General features: G+C 43.0%; 2 protein-coding genes across 3 annotated transcripts in view; one reads left to right on the forward strand and one right to left on the reverse strand.

Annotated features, from left to right (window-relative positions):
- Positions 1–356, reverse strand: part of atcaya (ATCAY kinesin light chain interacting caytaxin a) — a gene marked incomplete at its 5' end in the record, with an annotated part of 29,003 nt that extends 28,647 nt beyond the window's left edge. Inside the window, one exon of the mRNA XM_084307554.1 lies at positions 280–356. Coding sequence (XP_084163680.1) covers positions 280–356 — 77 coding nt within the window. The remainder of the gene's footprint in view (positions 1–279) is intronic.
- A 4,566-nt stretch (positions 357–4,922) lies between these two features.
- Positions 4,923–19,838, forward strand: part of zfr2 (zinc finger RNA binding protein 2) — a 61,913-nt gene continuing 46,997 nt past the window's right edge. For both annotated transcript variants that reach the window (XM_084308680.1, XM_084308681.1), the window contains exons 1-4: positions 4,923–5,023; positions 17,160–17,418; positions 17,983–18,100; positions 19,098–19,325. In XM_084308680.1, coding sequence (XP_084164806.1) covers positions 4,971–5,023; positions 17,160–17,418; positions 17,983–18,100; positions 19,098–19,325 — 658 coding nt within the window. In that variant the 5' untranslated portion in view covers positions 4,923–4,970. The remainder of the gene's footprint in view (positions 5,024–17,159; positions 17,419–17,982; positions 18,101–19,097; positions 19,326–19,838) is intronic.

The raw sequence follows: 19,838 nt of genomic DNA on the forward strand, positions 1-19,838 counted from the left end.
AAGCTACTTCACCACCTCCTCGTCATGCCTCAGACCCCACGTATGAAACACTCTCCCACCTGGAGAAGGAAGGCATGTTTATGCCTGGCTAAGCAGGGGGAAATAATGATGTATTCTTAGGATAAAAAGTGCTGCGTAGAATTTTTTTTGTTCCTTTGGAAGCACACACACACACACGCATACACACACGACTAGAGGAAATTCTACAAGGACATCTTATATGAAGAGGTGAAGAGGAATGAAGAGGTGAATGAACAGATGAAAATAAAGGAGTCCCACCTCGGAAAGTCTTCATCCTGCCATTCGTCTTTCACCTCCATGTTATCCAGTCGTAGAGTCGCCTCTGTGGTCCCCATCCCTTGCAAGGGAGAGGAGGGGCCTGGAGAGGGGGGGGGGGGGGGGGGGTGCAAACAATAACTTAACTTTATTAATTAAGTTACAATACTAGTATAATACTAATAACAAGATACTATTGGATAGATATCACATGTTATATTCGTCCATTTGTACAGCAAGAACACTTACAAATGGCTACACCAACATTTTGAGAGGATTTTGTCCAATTAATTTTGTTTCTATCATGACAATTGAGGGGCTGAATCTAGGTCACATGGTTTTAGGGGCCCATGTGAGGGGCACGTGACTGACTCAGGTCCTTTTCCCCTCTGCCCTTGGTTTCCCTCAAAGGCAACTACAATGGGTTTCCTGGGTGGAATTTAAGAGGCCAGTGAGGGAGGAGAAATCAAACTTAATCCCTCCTCATCAAGCCCTAATCCTCCCTGGCTGTGGTGGTTGCCACCTTTTTGATCAGTATTCAGACTGTCAGTCACTGTAACACTGCTAGAGAGACAGGAGCTGATACCCAGTATTATCAATTCAGTGATGGACATTAATAATACATCTGTAAGAGTATTATTGCAGTATACTGTGAATGTGCTGCATACAGTAGGAACAAAAAAACAACAACCTTGTAGACCAACATTCCATATTCCTAATATTCTCATTAGAGGAGACGCCAGTGAAATACTTGCACAAAATGATTGATGTCTTTTACTTTTAGACAGTTGTTCCCATACACTGATAGCACACTGTAGCAGAGGAAGCAAGATTCCATTCAACTGCACTATATGGTTCTTAGTTCCTTCCCCACTCAGCATTATGCTCTTCAAGTTTCAAGTTTAACGTTTCTTTATTAGTTGTCATACAGAAATACAGGATACTTTTGTATGAAATGCTTCTTTCTGTTTTGCTCCTGAGAGTGTGCTAGGTAAAAAAAGATAATTATAAAAAGTATAATAAGTATAAAATAGAAAGTCAAGTACTTAAGTACACAACCGTCAGCAGCAGTACCAGTGTGTTTTGTCTGGTGTACTTGTGGTTCACTGCATGTGAATGGTGAGGCTATTTAACTAGACCTAAAAGTCCCTGCTTTCTTTGTAGCTCTCCACTCATACATGAAATCAACAAAGCCTGACTGGGTTCTACTGAATAGCTGAGGATTCCCAGGTCTTGGATGGTGGATATATTTAGAAACAGATACTCTGAAGGAAGGAAGGAAGGCACAGTAAGTGGCTGCCCACTGTTAGTGGCTGGGGAAGCAATCTCTCTCGGTAAGAAAAAATACACTTACACCGCTGGCTTAGTGAGTTCATTATCAATGAAAAGAAATCAGAAAATACAACATAATAAGAGCACTGTGGGGCAAATCAATAGAACTAGAGCTATTTTTCCAGGATGGTAGCTACAGTGAGAGGATTCTGAGGATCCACTTGCTCTGCCTGGAGCATGAATGGGGTCCCTCTGAAATATTTACAGATCAGGGGAGTGATTTCTTTCAGAGCCAATGACTCTGGCTGGCAAGTGACTCAGAGTCATGTCTCACACATACACAGCAGTTATTGTATCACACACACGCACGCACGCACGCACACACACACACACACACACACACACACACACACACACACACACATCTAAATCATACTCTGGCACCTGGCAAACTAGTCTACTAGTCTTGTCACATAGACACAAATGTTTATTTTATTTGTTTATTAGCAAAGGATCCCCATTAGCTGACGCCAAGACGTCAACTATAGTCTTCCTGGGGTCCGAGACAACATTTAAAACATTACAACATATACATTGCAATTAAAACATATACAATTAAAACATAGCAAGACATACCAACCAAGGAAACACAACATAGCAAGACGTACCAACCGAGGAAACACAACAACATTAACACACAAACAAATTATATCTAAATATGTACATCAACGGTAACATTTTGCATAACTCAGCATTATCAATATTGGCTACATGTAAGATTTTAATTTATTTTTGAAGCTTGCTACACCTCTTATGTCACGTATGTCACTTGGAAGATAATTCCATGCCCTGATAGCCCTATATAAAACTGTTCTTTGCATACTGTTAGTATTTGCATGGGGTAGAATAATCTGCCCTCTACTTGCCCCTCTGGTCAAATGCATGTGCACATTTGAGCTGTAAATTATTTTATCCGTGATATATTTAGGACTGTGGGTTGTGATCACTTTATGAAAACCAATTAAAAGGTTGGCAGAAAGTCTTTTCTCAACACTCCGCCAACTAAGACGTTCATGCATTTGAACAACACTAGTCCTATATGAACAACCAAGAACGAGTCTTGCTGCCTTATGTTGATATTGCCAAATTCACTGAGACACCTATAGTAAAGGTAAATAAGTAAGTAAGTAAAACTTTATTTGTATAGCGCCCTTCTCAGCACGAGTGCACAGAGTGCTTCACAGCATTTTTTAAAACATCAGTGGAAAATACAAGGTGTAATCATTCATCAAAGACACACAGGGGAAATAATGACACAAGATGAATAATGACAAATTGAAACACAGTTTAAATAAAACGATTACATTAAACAAGAGTATACAGACATGATCATGGTATTCAGGATCACCACAGAGTGTGAACCAGATTACCACCACAGGATAAAATGGCCCCACCTCAGCCTTGCCATCCTATCCTGAATGGAAGACATTGCAGAAAATAAAAAATGTACTGCAAGGAACCCCTCTCTATGCATGCTCACAGTCTGTATGGGGTGTTTCCGTTCCGTGTGGTGAGTACGACAGGAATGCAAGGACATCTATAGTGACCATACTCACATGGGCAGTGAGAGAGCCCTCAAATATCTCTTGTTGTTTGTCTGATCCTGTGCGTTGCTCCCTTGACGGGTGAAAATCGTAATCCTCCACTCCAGCAGTGAGGCACTGGTCAGGTCAAGTCGAATCTCTCACTTCTCTCTCTCTCTCTCTTTCTCACACACACATCTCTCTCTCTCTCTCTCTCTCTCTCTCTCTCTCTCTCTCTCTCTCTCTCTCTCTCTCTCTCTCTCTCTCTCTCTCTCTCTCACACACACACAGTGTCTTCAATGTCAGTAGTCAGCAGCAGGTGTCTGAAGACAGGGGGCACCTCTGTGCTGCTGGTCTCCCCCTCCTCTCCTCCTCTCTCCACCTTTGTCTGGGAAGGGGTAGAGTGAAAAAGCCTGGCCGCGGAGAGCAAGACGACAGGCTGCCGCTTAACTCTGAGTTCCCCACCACCAATACACAATAACCCCTTTAATTAGAATACATCTGGTCTGGCATCAAGATCATCATCTCTCTCTCTCTCTCTCTTCAGTCTCCTGGCTCTGAATCCCTTTGGAGAATATATCATTCTTCTCTCACCCTACATTCCATTTAAATTATGCATCCTATTCCCATTGTGTAGCTGAAATCCTTCCAATCCAGATCATTAAATTAATCCCTTCTATATCAAACAGGTCAACACCTTCCCTTCCATGCTGTCTCCAGTTGGCTTGTTTATCACTAAAGCATCCTGTAAATATTGAGGTAGTCCCTGCGTGTTTTTACTCCATTAGATCCTGCTGCTGGCTGGTGTGAATGGTCCTCTCTGTGTGGTCCACCGTTCCCTGGCAACAGCGTCTCTCTCCATCCTTGGGTTCTCCCGCTTTCTCTCGCTCCCCCTCACCCCAATCTCTATCACTCTCTTTCTAAATCTGTGTGTGTGTGTGTCGTCGTCGTCCCCCCCCTCTCTCTCTCTCTCTCTCTCTCTCTCTCTCTCTCTCTCTCTCTCTCTCTCTCTCTCTCTCTCTCTCTCTCTCTCTCTCTCTCTCTCTCTCTCTCTCTCTCTCTCTCTCACACACACGAGTATTTTCTACTTCTTCATCTTCACTTCAAGCTATCCAATCATATCACTCTCATCCAGTTTCCACCGCACGTTGTGCTCCACCCCATTCCAGCTCGTCCCGCGTTCTTGTTTTCTGCCCAGCTGCAAAACCACTTCCCGTCCGGTGAGCGTTCGACACCGGCCGCTAGTAGCGGTTGGGGGGTGACCGTGACTCACCCCGGGTGAGTGAGTGACCGCTGTGCCAGCAGCCCAGCAATGCCAATATAGGACACACATAAAGGCACTTGCCTGAGCGATCCAGGAAGTCCACGTCAACTTGCACAAATAATGCCCACTTAGGTGCCCCTATATTTTGGCAAATTTTGGTAGGGACTATGATGAATTGAAAATGGGGGACCCTGGTGTAAACAAGACGAAAGTCTTTCTCTGGTCTGCATCCCCTTAACAATTGTATGTATTGAGCTGTACTGTACCCATTCTGCAATCTGTTAATAAAGTTTTCAATCAATCAATCAATCAATCAATCCCTACCTTACTGTGAATGCTATGCTGTTGCTGAAGGATACAAAAAGTGCTTAACTAGTCTAGCAAACTGGAAAACGACTAAATACAATAGCACTGTCACTGTGTACATATAATACAGAAGCTCACGGATGTGTTCCAGCCAATCATTTTTCACCAGCGAGTTGGGGGTTAACATGCGTGATTGACGGACACACGTGACGTCATCATCAGGCGGATCCCGCCCTCTCTGACTGTACTGTACTACTGGAGATGCCAAGATGGCTGCAAGCAATTATTATGGCTTCACACATGGTGCTGCTCCGCAGTACAGGTAATTCAGCCGATTCTCGCTTTGTGTCAGCATGCCCTTCGTTTCACAAGTATAGTAGCCGATGTTACGCCATGGATATACTTTTCAGCAACGCCGTCGTTCGTGCGATTTCAGTGCATGGCCTTTATTAATGCAACGGAGAAGCTAGTTAGCTTACCCTATAGCTATACAGTTAGCTTGAGCTGGTTAGCCTCGGCTAGCTAGCTTTGCAGGTCAACGCTCGCCGACGCACTTGACGTGGTGAGCCTTAATAATAAAACTGCCACATTTGTTTGGGGAAACTGCTACTGGTGTTCATCATAAATGACCAATTATGTTCCGATGGCAAACGAGTAGACTGAAGATAGCTAGCTGACGTTACGTGTTTCCCTGTTGTTGCAGTAACGAGCTTTTATTGCCGTGAGTCGCGTGAGGTTTTGATCAATATTTAAAATATGATTAAAAAAACACGGCCCTTGGCTGCTGGGTTCTGTGGGCAGCCCAGAGAACTGCTGTCGGGTTCTGTTAAAATGCAGGCAGCATGCATGGAGCTGGGGAACCAGAGGTGGGACAGTGATAGTCTTGCAACTCTCATAAATGTCATGTATGTCAGAAATGTCACTATGAATTGAAAATGGGGGACCCTGATGTAAACAAGACAAACGTCTTTCTCTGGTCTGCATCCCCTTAACAATTGTGTGTATTGAGCCGTACTGTATTGTACCCATTCTGCAATCTGTTAAATAAAGTTTTCATTCATTCGAGTCTTTACACTCGAGTCCCAACTCTCAAGTCAAGACAGTCTCAAGTAAGTTAGGCTATTAGTGAAAGTTTGGGTTTCAAGTCCTAATGCGTTCTTTACTAATGGAATGCCATTTCAAAACTTGTGAACCAACAGTAACCATGAATGCTTTATAAATAGGCGTTTATTTATCTTAAACTATTTTGCTCCTTTGGCAGCAATAACTTCTCTTGTATGAGCTTTATGGGACATTTACATTTTTACATGCAAAATCGTATACAAATGTGCCACCGCATCAAATAGCTTTGAGCAGGATATCAATGCAACCCCCTCCCTCCTCATTAACCCATCCCTCACTTCTCTGTTCCCCCCTATCTCTGTGCTGTCTCTTACCGCAAAATATAAAATTGACAAAGTCTTGCCACTCATTTGTCCACTGGAGCACTAGAGGCAGGCAATGCCAAGACCCTGATGGCCACTCGATACAATCTTCACATTGAGGCTGAACAATTTGGGGGAAATATAAAAATGTATCTAATATTTGTATCATTCGCATGAGAAGTGTCCATATGAATGACCCACTGTTGTGGTATTTACGATGTTACTTGTAAGTGGACAATCGTTAGCCTCAGTGACTCATTGCCCAGTTGCCTAGCAACAATTGTCCTCACAACTTCAACCCGCTTGAAGTCGAGACCACGAAACCCACAAGTTCCATTTGAAGGCAGCATTGAACCTTCTTTTGTGTGCAGTGTGTGTTTTTAGGTGCTGCTGGGCTGACCATCCATGTCACAGATGGACATTGCTGATTGTTTATTTATTATATAAAGCTAGATTCATCAGCTCCCTAACTGGCTGTGCTTCAATCTTAGGTCAAGTGGGAATGAATGGCCTCAACAATGTTTGCTGCAATGATCATGTTACCACAAAGTCAGGGTCTCATTTAATGTTAGCCAACTACTTCGCTAAACCACTAGCCTGTGAACTGCTATCGCTCTAGACCACGGGTTCTCAAACTTTTTCATACCGTGACCATTTTTATTTAGGATTTTTTTCGGGGACCCCACACTTAACACATTGGGTGCCGGGCCGGGGGTTGTGCCCATCATTGTACCCAGTCTGCCACTGTTGAAAGCCTATGGAGATGTTTACCTTCTTTGCAGGGCTATAACTTTTTAAATGTTATTGCTATATTGACATTACTATGGCCCATTCAACATCGATTATCTATCGTTCAGGATGTAGGAACGTAGGGGTGGACGGTATGGTCTAAAATTTATATCACGGTATAATTTGAAGCATAGACGGTAACGGTATATATCACGGTATCATCGTTTTTGATTAATTTTTTTTTTTTAATTTTATATAATTTTTTTTTTTTTTATATAAAATATATATATTATATAATTAGACTTGTACTTGTATTATCTGCGAGACATCGCCACCACGCAACAAGCTCCACTGTCTGTGTGTACATTAGTAGCCTCTAGCTACGGCCAGGATTCTCCGGAGCTGCAGCTGGACCTATACTCGAGTAGCCTCGAGCTACGGCCAGGATTCACCGGCGCTGCAGCTGGGCCCTAGTATTGGTATAACGTTAAATCACATTCACAAGCCCTCAGCTCGAATACGCATCGAATCAGTGTTATAAGACATTGATATCAGGAGCTATCTGTAGCTACTGCTAGCCGGATATATAACGTTAATACAACGCCTCAGTGAATTATTTAGTTCAATGGGACATTTCGTTTTGAACGGTGAACTAACTTGTGTTAACGTGAGCTAACGGCTAACGGAGCTATCATACACGTCTACTCTCTACTAGACTTGATGGAGCGTTTGTTGATGTCAGGAGCTATCGGTAGCTGGCCGACTAGATACCGTTCGGTTAGACAATGCCTCATCATGTATTAAACTAAAAGTGAATAGTTGACTGGGTCATTTTGTAACGGTAGCTAAGCTAACGTTAGCTCAGGGAGACGTCCCGTCCCACTAGACTACTAGGAGACCCGTGTTTACATGCGTGCGGGAGGGGCTGGCACGCCCACTGCGCGAAGCCTCCTAAATAACTTTTTCCAGTTCGCACATATCTATTATCTATGACTAATTCTATCTATTTTTAGGGGCAAATGCGAGTGAAATAGTCGCGCTGTGGTTACATGACGTCATTGCTATTTTAGAGCTGCACTACCGGTTACACGGTATAGGCAAAATCCATACCGTAGAGCAAATTCATACCGTTTATACCGTATACCGTTTATACCGTCCACCCCTAGGAACGTTATATTTTTTCATTCATACATTGTTGTGTTAATACCGTCTAGAACAGGGGTTCCCAAACCTTTTCAGCTCGAGACCCAAAAGAGATATTTGGTGTTTCCCCGGGACCCAAACTTACAAAAATACATCATGAATTGCCATAACATACATTTATAAACTACTGATAAAGAACACAACAAACCATGAATTTCAAATGTATATGAAATGTATTTATTTAATTATAAAAGTACATCACAGCAATAATCAGAGTGTACTGTTAAGTTGCTCACCACCTCATAACATATGTACATACAATTTTGTAACACTTTTAAATGAACAAACATGTTCTACTCTCCTTTCTATTTCTCACCCCTTTTTCAACTCTCCATTTCTTACCCCCTCCCTCCATCCCTCAACCTTAAACCCCAACATTGAGCAACATTCTGATAAATTTGTACTGACTTATTAAAAAATTCTACTGACATCATGCTAGAAGGGGTATAATATTTCATCTATGGCACAATGAAATCTAATGAGAGGTATGTGGCTGGTTAAAGTTTTCAACCAGCAGATCTATTCTGGGCTTGGTTTTTGAAAGTGCTATTCTGAGGTCATGCTGTCCATTTAGGCCCTGTTTAGACGGAAACGCTAGCAGGTGAATCCGCAAAAATATTTTTTCGGATGTGCCTTTTGTTTATACGGCAACAGCGTTTTTGCGGGGAGAATCCGCAAAAAAGTGAGACCACCTTCCTGGGTGGAATTCCTAGAAACGATCAACCTTTGCGCTATCATCTAAACTGTCAAACCGCATAAAACTATGACGAAAGGGTTGTCAAGGCTCTCGTCGCGTACTGCTTACATCACAGGCATGAGCCAGTAGCCTAGAAGCGTAAACAAAGCATGTCTGATTCTATCCATGGCGATCACCTGAAGGCTACATTGGCAGTACTTTTAAATACACAAGAATCTGTCCCGCGGCTATCGCAACTATTAGTGACTGGAGCCACTGTCTGTGAGTGACTCTGCTTTGGTCCAATCACATTCCCCCACCCACAGTCTGCGAATCAGAGGCAGAGTAGGGCGGGTCTTCACAGCACGTCTGTCACAGCACAGCACTACTTCTCAGGCTGAGCCTGTCTTGAGTCCAAATTTAATTTTGATTGACAGGCAGTGCTATTTCCTCTGCACTCTGATTCTTTACAATAAAACATAGTGAGCTAGAGGCTGAGCCCCCTCTCTTCCTTGCACTTGGATTAACAAATTGGCAACAGTGAACTTAAATGCTAACCTATAAACATGGCTCAGATGTCAGTAAAATGTAATGGTGTTCTGCTGAGTAATAGTTTTCTATCAGGAGCTTTCATACAGTGGTGTTGAGATGGTTAGCTCTGGTTGGGTGCCCTGTGCATGAGCATCTGCAAGTGTTGCACATGGTGTTTGTTGTCGATGTCAAGTATAAATTGAACTGATCTTACACAAAGTGCCATGCCTTTGAGCCGCCACTGGGGGAAGTGCTCCTAACTGAAGATTTTAGGTGCACCTGGGAGCTTAGTTAGCGTTAGCAGCTAACGTTAGTTTAGGTGTTTACCACAACGTGGGCATACGGGAATGACTAACAGTGCAAAAAAAAAGCAGGGATTTATTTATTTACTATTTTTCTTTGCATGATAGGCTATAGATATAGACTAACATTAGGGCTGGCTGTTGGGCAGAGATTCTGATATTTGGAAGGCATCATTTCACCCATGTATATGCCTGTCGTTTTAATTGGTGTTTTGAAAATGGATAGGCCTATTTATGTATTTGTTGAAACCTGAAAAGTGATACTCGGGCCGTGCTATATATAAATGAAGATTGATAGTATATCGAGTCAAGTGGGTTTATCAACAGCTTTTGCTATTGGGCACAGTGTGCAACAGTGCATTTGGATGGAAAATGCGCTCCCAGTCCTCCCACTCACTATTCAGTCACTCAAATATATCCTCCATTGCTCTGTTTCAGGGTCTAGATTGTAGTTTCCCAGTAGAATGTCTAAGCTCTTCCTTTTAATTTACATTTGTGTACTTTTTTCCCTATGTAATGTTCATCATTTCATCAATAGCCACGTTTGCACTGAAACTACCAGGAACTTTGAATAGCCAGGCAGGAACTGCCCATTGTTTTCACCACCACGGTGAGAAGATGTGCAAATTAGTCCAGTGATGTGTGAAAAAGGTCTCTAGACATTCCAGCGTCTCATTAGAACACTGATGGACAATTTTCTCTGATCAGATCTTCGTGATCATGATTAAATTAACAGACCAATGTTCACTGCAGACTCTTTTGCCATATTGCCAGGTCCTCGCATTGATCAGGAACGTACATAATGCACTGGTGGCAACTCTAGTCCAGATGACATGACTCTTATCAAACGAGGTGCACCCGAATTGCAATGCCTACTCATAACGATCTTTAATTAGTTGAGCTGCAAACATTTTACCTGCTTAGTTCATTCAATCTAATTGTAAATAAGATTTGCTGGTAAAAAATTATGGCTTTTGTGCATAGATCACTAGATAGTAGATAATATGTATCAGTTTATAATATGTATTCCATGTAGTAGGGATGCCCCGATCACGTTTTTTGCCACCGATACCGATCACCGATCGTCTATGAGCCATATCGGCCGATACACTGCCGATACCGATCGTTTTTGATTTAATAATTTTTCATTTTATTCTTTTATATATAATTATTATTATTTTTTTATAAAAATATATATATATTATATAATTATACTTGTAGTTGTATTATCTGCGAGACATCGGCACCACGCAACAAGTCAAAATGCTCGCTATCTGCAAACAGCTCCACTGTCTGTGTGTATACTCTGCTTTGGTCAAATCACATTCAGCATGCCCTCAGCGTCCCCAGTCAGAGTGATAGTTCAACTTGACTAACAGGGTCTGAAACGTATAAGATGTTCGCAGTGTTCAGTTATGAAGCATAATATCTAATTAGCCAACAGCTGCAAAAACGAATAATGTCAATTATGTTATAAGACATTGATATCAGGAGCTATCTGTAGCTACTGCTAGCCGGCTAGATAACGTTAGACAACGCCTAATGTATTAAACTAAAGTGAACTATTTAGTTTACTGGGTCATTTAGTTTAAACAGTGAGCTAATGTGAGCTAACGTTAGCTACCTAGCTAACGGAGGTCTCATGCACTCGACTATTGCCGGAGCATTTGTTGATATCAGGAGCTAGCCAGCTAGATAACGTTAGACAATGCCTCATGTATTAAACTAAAAGTGAATAGTTGACTGGGTAATTTTGTTTAAACAGTAACGTTAGCTAGGTAGCTAACGTTAGCTCACGGAGGTCTCATGCACTAGACTATTGCCGGAGCTTGTTGACATGATGGGTCTGGGAGGGGGAGGGGGAGGGGGAGGGGCAGTGCGCTGCAGCAGCAGCAGCTGTGTGCCTGAGAGAGAAGTCAGCGAGTGAGAACTCCGCTGAGAATAGGATCATGTTTTTTGCGCGTGTCTTCGATCGGTTTTCACGATCTGCGAAAATAAAGCATTATCGGAATTCACCGATCTCATATTTATACTGAATATCGGCCGATACCGATCGCTGGCCGATCGATCGGGGCATCCCTACCATGTAGTAGTGTGTAGCACTACTAGTGCTTGTAGTGTTTTTATATATATATAAATAAATAACCTTTTTCCCCTGCTGTGTGGCATTATACAATTCTGAAAGTTGCTAGGCCAAATTGTATGACCACTAGTACACAGTCACACCCAATCACGTTTTGGAAAAACGTGTTATAAACAGGAAGTGACATGTCACTTGTCACTTCTGATTTGCACCAAACTTGAGAAGTTTCTTCCATGATGGAGAAGAGATGCACAGTGCTTTGTGTCATTAGTCCTGTGTATATATGTATATATTTTCTGTTTCAGAACTGACAACAGTGCACTAATATAGAATAAAGCTCATTTGGGTATAAAGTTTGAGTCTTACTTCATGTCTGATTTCTGGCTTTTTTGATTGATTGAACTTTCCTAGGCCATGGTAATAGAATATTTGAATTCTCATTTTGGGTGGTGTTCCCCTTTTTCAGTATAGGATACATGTACAGAATACCATGACCATTCCAATGTGATTTAATGTGACATCTGTGACGCATTTTAGCCTTTCCTGCTGGCCAGTAGGGCTGCTGTTGCAGCTAGTGCACAACTATAGTCTCTTGTTTTAGTTGACATAAGGACATTTTCTCAACATGTCACAATTCAAACACTCCACCTAAATGTAGCTTACACACAAGCCTATATTGGCACAAGTGCTATAGTCCAAGTGTGCGCTCCATGCCAGTAAACGCCCACCCTGGCTCTGGTGTTAAATTGTCTGCATGCATGGCCCTTGTTGTCAGATGTTCCAGCAGGTTGTAGGTCTCTACTCTCTTTGTTTAGAAAATACAGCCATTTTTCTTTTACACTTGTGACTGGCAAGAAGCTAGAGCAGCGTCATTGCTCTGAATTTATATTCACTCAGCGGCTATTTTGCTTTTATGTCTTGTTCAGGTTGGGATAATTCCTTTCCACCCTCAGGAGTTTACAGTACATGAACCCTGAGGGTGGAAAGGAATCCCAACCTGAACATGACATAAGAGCAAAATGGCCGCTGTGTGAATATGGTCAATAAAGAGGCCATTTCAAGATGCAAATGATGAATCAACAATGGAAATACTTGTCAATAATTATTTTAATTACATGCCAAGATGCCATGCAGATAATGTTGAATACACGTTTCAGCCATAGATGACACTGCTTGCATATTGCTGCCGTTTTGTTATTTCTCTGTTCTCTCTCTCATGCAGCATTCATGGACATGCAGTTAGCCTACGTTTATCTATTTCTTTCCCCCTTTGTCCTTTGATTTTCCCCGTCCTTGTCTGACACTAAAGCTTTGTGATTCTGGACAAAGATGCTGACAGCATTAGTTACAGGATGTGTGACAGTGACTGCTGCCTGTTGGCATCCCAGAGAATGATACTTATTTGGCTGCATCTTTGCAAGGTTCTTTTTGGCATTGATGTGCATTCTGCTGAAAATGGAAATGTTTGCTTTATAAGTAGGTCAATGTGTGTGTGCTGGTGCTGTGGATGGTTCATTCTTATTTCACTGCTCCTTACATTAGTTATCCTTTTCTTAAATCTGTTATATTTAGCAGTACAGTGGTGATGCAGTGGTAACTTACCACTTGCCTTGCAGCAAGGTGGTCTTGGGTTCAAACCTCAGTGACAGGGATGCCCCGATCACGTTTTTTGCCACCGATACCGATCACCGATCGTCGTGAGCCATATCGGCCGATACCGATCCGATACCGATCGTTTTTGATTAAAAAGAAATAAAAAATTGTTTTATATAAAAAGTTTTTTTTTTTTTTTTTTTAATAAAATATATATATTATATAATTAGACTTGTACTTGTATTATCTGCGAGACATCGCCACCACGCAACAAGCTCCACTGTCTGTGTGTACTCTAGTAGCCTCCAGCTACGGCCAGGATTCTCCGGAGCTGCACCTGGACCTATACTCGAGTAGCCTCGAGCAGAGCTACGGCCAGGATTCTCCGGCGCTGCACCTGGACCCTATTGGCATAACGTTACTTAACTGTGCTCAGCAAGCCCTCAGCTCGAATACGCATCGAATCAGTGTTATAAGACATTGATATCAGGAGCTATCTGTAGCTACTGCTAGCCGGATATATAACGTTAATACAACGCCTCAGTGAATTATTTAGTTCAATGGGACATTTCGTTTTGACCGGTGAACTAACTTGCGCTAACGTGAGCTAACAGGTAGCATACACGTCTCTACTAGACTTTGTGGAGCGTTTGTTGATGTCAGGAGCTATCGGTAGCTGGCCGACTAGATGTTATAAGACATTGATAAGACATTGATATAAGACATTGATATCAGGAGCTATCTGTAGCTACTGCTAGCCGGCTAGATGACGTTAAGACAACTATTTAGTTCAATCGGACATTTCGTTTTGAACGGTGAACTAACGTCAGCTAACGCAAGCTAACGGAGATATCAACATGGACCACTAGACTTCTGGGGCATTTGTTGATATCCGGAGCTATCAGTAGCTAGCCGGCTAAATACCGTTAGACAATGCCTACTAAAAGTGAATAGTTGACTGGGTAATTTTGTTTAAACAGTAACGATAGCTAGGTAGCTAACGTTAGCTCAGGTCGAATGCACTATCTAGACTCAGCAGAGGAGGTCCGCCTCCTCTGTGTTTACAAACTCTACACGGGTGCGGGCGGGGCTAGGGAGGAGGAGCAGTTTGCAGGTCCTGTGCGTCTGAGACAAGCGAGTGAGATATCCACTTGATCAGTTTCCGCGATCGGCGAATATGACTAATTATCGGAATTCCCCGATCGCATATTTATACTGATTATCGGCCGATAACGATCGGTGGCCGATCGATCGGGGCATCCCTACTCAGTGACACAGAGGTGAGAGGTTAGCACTGTTGCCTCACAGTAAGAAGGCCCTGGGTTTAAATCTCACAGTGGTGCCGTGCTTAGCACTGTTGCCTCACAGTAAGAAGGTCCTGGGTTTAAATCTCAGTGGTGCCGTGCTTAGCACTGTTGCCTCACAGTAAGAAGGTCCACACCATAAAAAGACATGCCTGGTAGGTAGCTTCCCACCCCCTAATACTGCCAATTGTATTAGTATGAACGACCAGCCAAGCTGGTAGCAACGCAGAGAGCTGGGCTCGAACCCAGCATATCCTGCGTTGGTGGTGAGCGCCTTGCCCACTGCGCCACCTAGCTGCTATCCAGTTAGTTTTTATAGTGTAACGTTTGGCTACTTAAAATCATTGAATGTAGAGAGAGAGAGGGAGAGAGAGAGAGGGGCTCAGCCCTTTCCTTACCTCACTATTGGAACTCCGCAAAAACTACCGGTAAACGGATTTCTCCGCTGTGCCTGTGAGTTTCCAGGGTTAGCTTAGCTTAGTTAGCGTTAGCAGCTAACGTTAATTAAGGGCAACTATTTTGCTATTTTCTTTTGCTAGTCTATCTATGGAACACATCTGTACGTTTTTTTTCCAATAAAATTCATTGTTTTGTATTTTTAATCAAGTACTTTGTGCCCTGCCAGATTCCAAGCTGTTTTTGGCTGGGCTCCGCCCATACTCGCAATGCACTTTGAGTGACAGTCACCCACCTGCACTGGCAGATAACTTTGGGGGAGAGAGGAGAGATCGCTCCGAGAGCGCACGGCTCGAGTCGTGAGTGTCAAAAGCTCTCTCGCTCTCTCTCTCCCCCCCCCCCCTCTTTTGAGGAAGTTCAAGTGTCTGACGGGGAAACCGCTTCCGCATTATTTCCACTCACTCCATTTTTGTCATAACTTCAATGTTACACTAACTAGGGCTGGGCGATATAACACTAATTATGACCTGCAACAGGGCAGTTTTAAAACCAGAGACAGTGGACAGACTGACCAAATTGAGATTTATTTTTCTCTTTTATTTTGTTTGCTTTCTAATTAAAAATACAGTTTGAAAGTAAAAAGAATAGCGTTTTTCAAAATGGTATAAAATGGAAATGAACAGATTTATATAATAAAAAAAAACGCTTCGACAATGTTGACTGCAAACAAGTCATCGATAAGCGACGGTCGTATTAGACACATAGCCATAATTTAAGATATAGTTTATGCGTTCACAAATGTGAGTGCTCAGTCATTGAATAGAGCGTCGGCACTCAACGGGGTATATAGGACTGGCACGGCCGGCACAGAAAGTGTTAAAAGTACCCTTAACACTTTCAGTGCCCAGCAGGGGGCGCACGATTTAGTGCTTGAATGCCCACCATCCACTTCAATGTTAGCGTTAATATCGCCTAATCTATGTTTTAAATTATGGCTATGTGTCTAATCTGCCCGTCGCTTATCAATGACTCATTTTCCAGTCAACATTGTCGAAGCGGATTGTTTTTTTATCGGTTCATTTCCGTTTTATAGCATCTTGAAAAGCCCTCGTTTTCAAGGAAAAAAAAATATTCCATAATAAACGGAATGTTCTAGAATACACAAAAAACATTCACATTTTTCTGCCTATTTATGAATCGTTTTCAAATAAACGCTAGATTATCGATAGTATATGTGTACGTATGCACGCTGGGGCTGCGATCTGATATCTGATCTGATATATTTCCTGATCGCTCGCACAGCCAAACAGCCATATGACACATAGGGGAAAAGCTTATATCTCTGTGAAAACAGGTCTGATTATCCTAAGATTGGTAAAATAGATTCCTTACCTGAGATCAGATGGTATCCAAAAAGATTATTCCAATTCCCGATTGCCATTCCAAAAATCTATCCTTTTATTGGTCCAACGTGTATACTGTAAAAAACATATTACACGCTGTTCGGAGGCTCCACAATGACTGGGATCATCTCCTCCGGTTACATGCGTGAGAAGTTAAATGTGGATTCCGGATTTTTTTTTTCTCATCCATTTTTATTGAGTCCATTCCAAAAGGTTGCATTACCATCTGGGAGACAATAGGGGGTGCTTTTTTCACATCTGAGCTCCTGGTGGGGCTGGTTTCCCAACGGTAGACTCGGTTGATGAAATATGAATTCAGATCGCTAATAAAAAAAAAATCACACTAATTATCGTGGTGGGCATTCAGGGGGCGGGCTGCTAACACGTGTTATGTCGTGGCTGGCATTCAAAGTGTTAAGAGTTCTGTGTCCAACCCTACACTACGAGCATGAGACTGCACTGGAGGCCCATGTGCTTCAAATTGATTGGCATACAATCTTCCTCGAAATCTAACAAGCCAACCGCCTCTCAATCTAAGGAGGTCCGACGCATAACAACTTCACCAAAACGGAAAGTGAAACTTAACATGGATGTGATATAAACATTATGAGGGCAATGAAAATGGCAAAACTGTATGCTAGCTTGCTCAGTACTGGATCAATCTTCATTCTGTTTGACTCCAAATGATAGATCGATGTGTAAATGGGAATTTTTAAATGAAGATAGGCATTGTTTTGCATCTTTGTATCTTTCAAAATGGGGAGGAAAAATAAAAAGTCTCTTTTAACTCCCCCCTCTCTCCACTGCTTCTCAGCACCCAGCCTCCCCCTGCGGCGTACGCCCACCCTGCCACCGCCAGCTACAGTGTGCAGCAGGCTCCAGCTGTGGCTCATGCGGTGACCGCCTCCTACGCGCCGGCCCCGGTACAGGCAGCCCGGCCTGTGGCCACGGCCCCTTACCCTGCCTACCAGACCCACCAGGCGCCCCCAGACTATGGCTACAGGCAGCCGGACCCCCCTGTCCCGCCCCAGCCCACCACCACTCCGCAGGCGTACCAAGTATACACAGACACGGTCAGTCTCATTTAACTTCTTTTACTACTGAATGCATGCTACCTGTTTTAATGTTATACACACGCAACCCTCAGGGCAGTTTTAGTCGATATGTGAGCATGCACCACTCGTTAACTAAAGCGAGAGGTTACCCTCTGGAATTTGTGATGTCACCTGGGTGTAAAATCTGTGGCTGCTCCATAGACAATGAATAGGGAGCTGACTTTGTTGAGCTATAAAATGTTGAGTACACCTTCCCAAAGGAGGTTTATAATATTCTAGTATTGCTGACGGGTCTAAACCAGAATTTAACCTCATTTGGGTACAACCTCACAGGAACAGGAATAACACAAGTGAATCCTTATAATTGTTCATATTCCCTTTAACATAAATTAAACTATTAACCCATTTGTGAATATAAGTATTTTTATGATGTTCATGACATTATTGTAGCTGTACTTTAAACAATTATTGTTCACCCTTGCTTTATATAAAAACTCTGCCATGGTATTGTCACATAGCCTATACTGTGTATTTCACAAAGCTCTTGGTAAATATAAACACTCAAAAGCATTTCTTTTACAGGACAACTACAATTATGGCCGTGCCCCAGCAGTGACTACCTATGATAATAAACAGCAGTACTACCAGACCAGTATAGCTCCAGCCCAGAGGACCCCCACAGAGTCCTATTACCAGACTGGTGAGTCCAGACGCATTTAATCATCTCGATCATTTAACACGTTTAAAAGAACAAGTTAGCACTTACATTTGTCAAATACAGTGAATGTAACAGGAATTTGTCTTGAGGACAGCAGAGACTGTCCTGTGGCTGATTTAAGCAGCCACACCTGCCCTGGGTCAAGCTAATTAAGACCTGGGAGCAGGGGTGGTTGCATGAGGTAATCGATGTGCACGGGTTAAATCGTCCATCCCCACACACACACACATAGGAGATAGCCTCTGTCATGACAGGTACTTCTATCTGCTCTGGCTTGTACCATCTTGCCAACTATCTTCAATAAAGTGGACTATCTACCCTTTGTCCCTGTGTTGGAGGGCCCCTTTGAAAGCGACTTAGGTGGCCTGTGGCAGGGTCTATATATTGCATTCATCCCCTCAGGGATTGGATTTATTTGTCCTGGTGGTAATAACCATATAATTTCATTACACTGCTGCAAGAGATTGGGATCAGCCAAGGCTGGGTGATAATTATATTATGCTGCTGCCACAGATCCTGGATTTGTATGTGATGACGCAAATGTTATTTTTATTCATATGTGACATGATCAAATACATTTATATTATCCCTTTGATGTCTAGTGTTTCCATTTCCCCTTTAAAGACTTCAATATCATTTAGAATTATTTTGGAACCAAGTTCTGAACAGTATACACATGCATACGGCTATTCATACCTCATTGGTTTGCGGTGCTCAAATTAGCCAGTCAGTCAATATATTACAGACTTGTATAATTTGCCTCACGTCTTGTGAAGGGTAAGGCGATATGAAGGAATGTGTCTGGCATCCAAATGCTAGTGTAAGGAGGATTATATATCCTGCCTGCCCTGCCAATCTCCGTCTTGACAGTCCGTCCCCAGAGACAAAACATGAGTCAGACTCTCACACTCTTTCTCTGCACCCCCTTCTCCCTCTCTCCTTCCTCCCCATCTCCACTTCCCTCCCTGTGGCGTGACAGTAGGTGTGAAGAGCGGCTACAGTCCGGCCCCCACCACGGCATACACCCAGCCCCCTCCCCCTCAGAGGCAGGTGACGGCTCTGAAGCCCCTGGCTCCCTCCAGCGCCGTCTCCACCAGCTACAACATTTACCCAGTAACCACCAGCGTCCAGCAGGCTCCCACACCCATCTCCTCCTACACTCCCTCCTCCTTCAGCTCCACGGCTGCGGCTGCCACCTCCTACTCTGGTAAGGGAGAGGGAGAGGGGGAGAGCCTTTGGCCCAATGCCAAACAACCTACAATGAGACCATTATTGCTTCAGTCCACCAGTAATAAATCTGAAATATGGATATGCCAGGAGGGAATCTCACAATTTTCTTTTCATGCTCTTGCATCCTTTCCTCCAGAGGGTTTTATGAGATTGTTGAAAGGGCAGAGTGGGGGAGCGTTTGAGCGGTGGGGACAGATGGGTGTCATACAACAGTGCTAACTTGCTAATCAGAGGTTCACATTAGAGCTTCTTCTTGTCACATTTCTTACACCTGTCGAATCCCATTAGAACTCTTGAAGTTGGAGGATTACAAATGACACCGTCTTTCTTGCTCTGGTCTATATTAAGACGGGAAGCATCAGCCCTGGTGAAATTCAAGCGCAGCGTATATATTGTCAACGTGTGTTTTTACAGTGTGTTCATAGTTGACCCCTATCATCTATCTCGTCAAGTCTCTATGATCTGCTGCCCACACGCTCCACTTCTCAAT

The sequence above is a fragment of the Notolepis coatsorum genome, assembly GCF_963971535.1.
Source record: "Notolepis coatsorum genome assembly, chromosome: 2".
NCBI classification, from domain to species: domain Eukaryota; kingdom Metazoa; phylum Chordata; class Actinopteri; order Aulopiformes; family Paralepididae; genus Notolepis; species Notolepis coatsorum.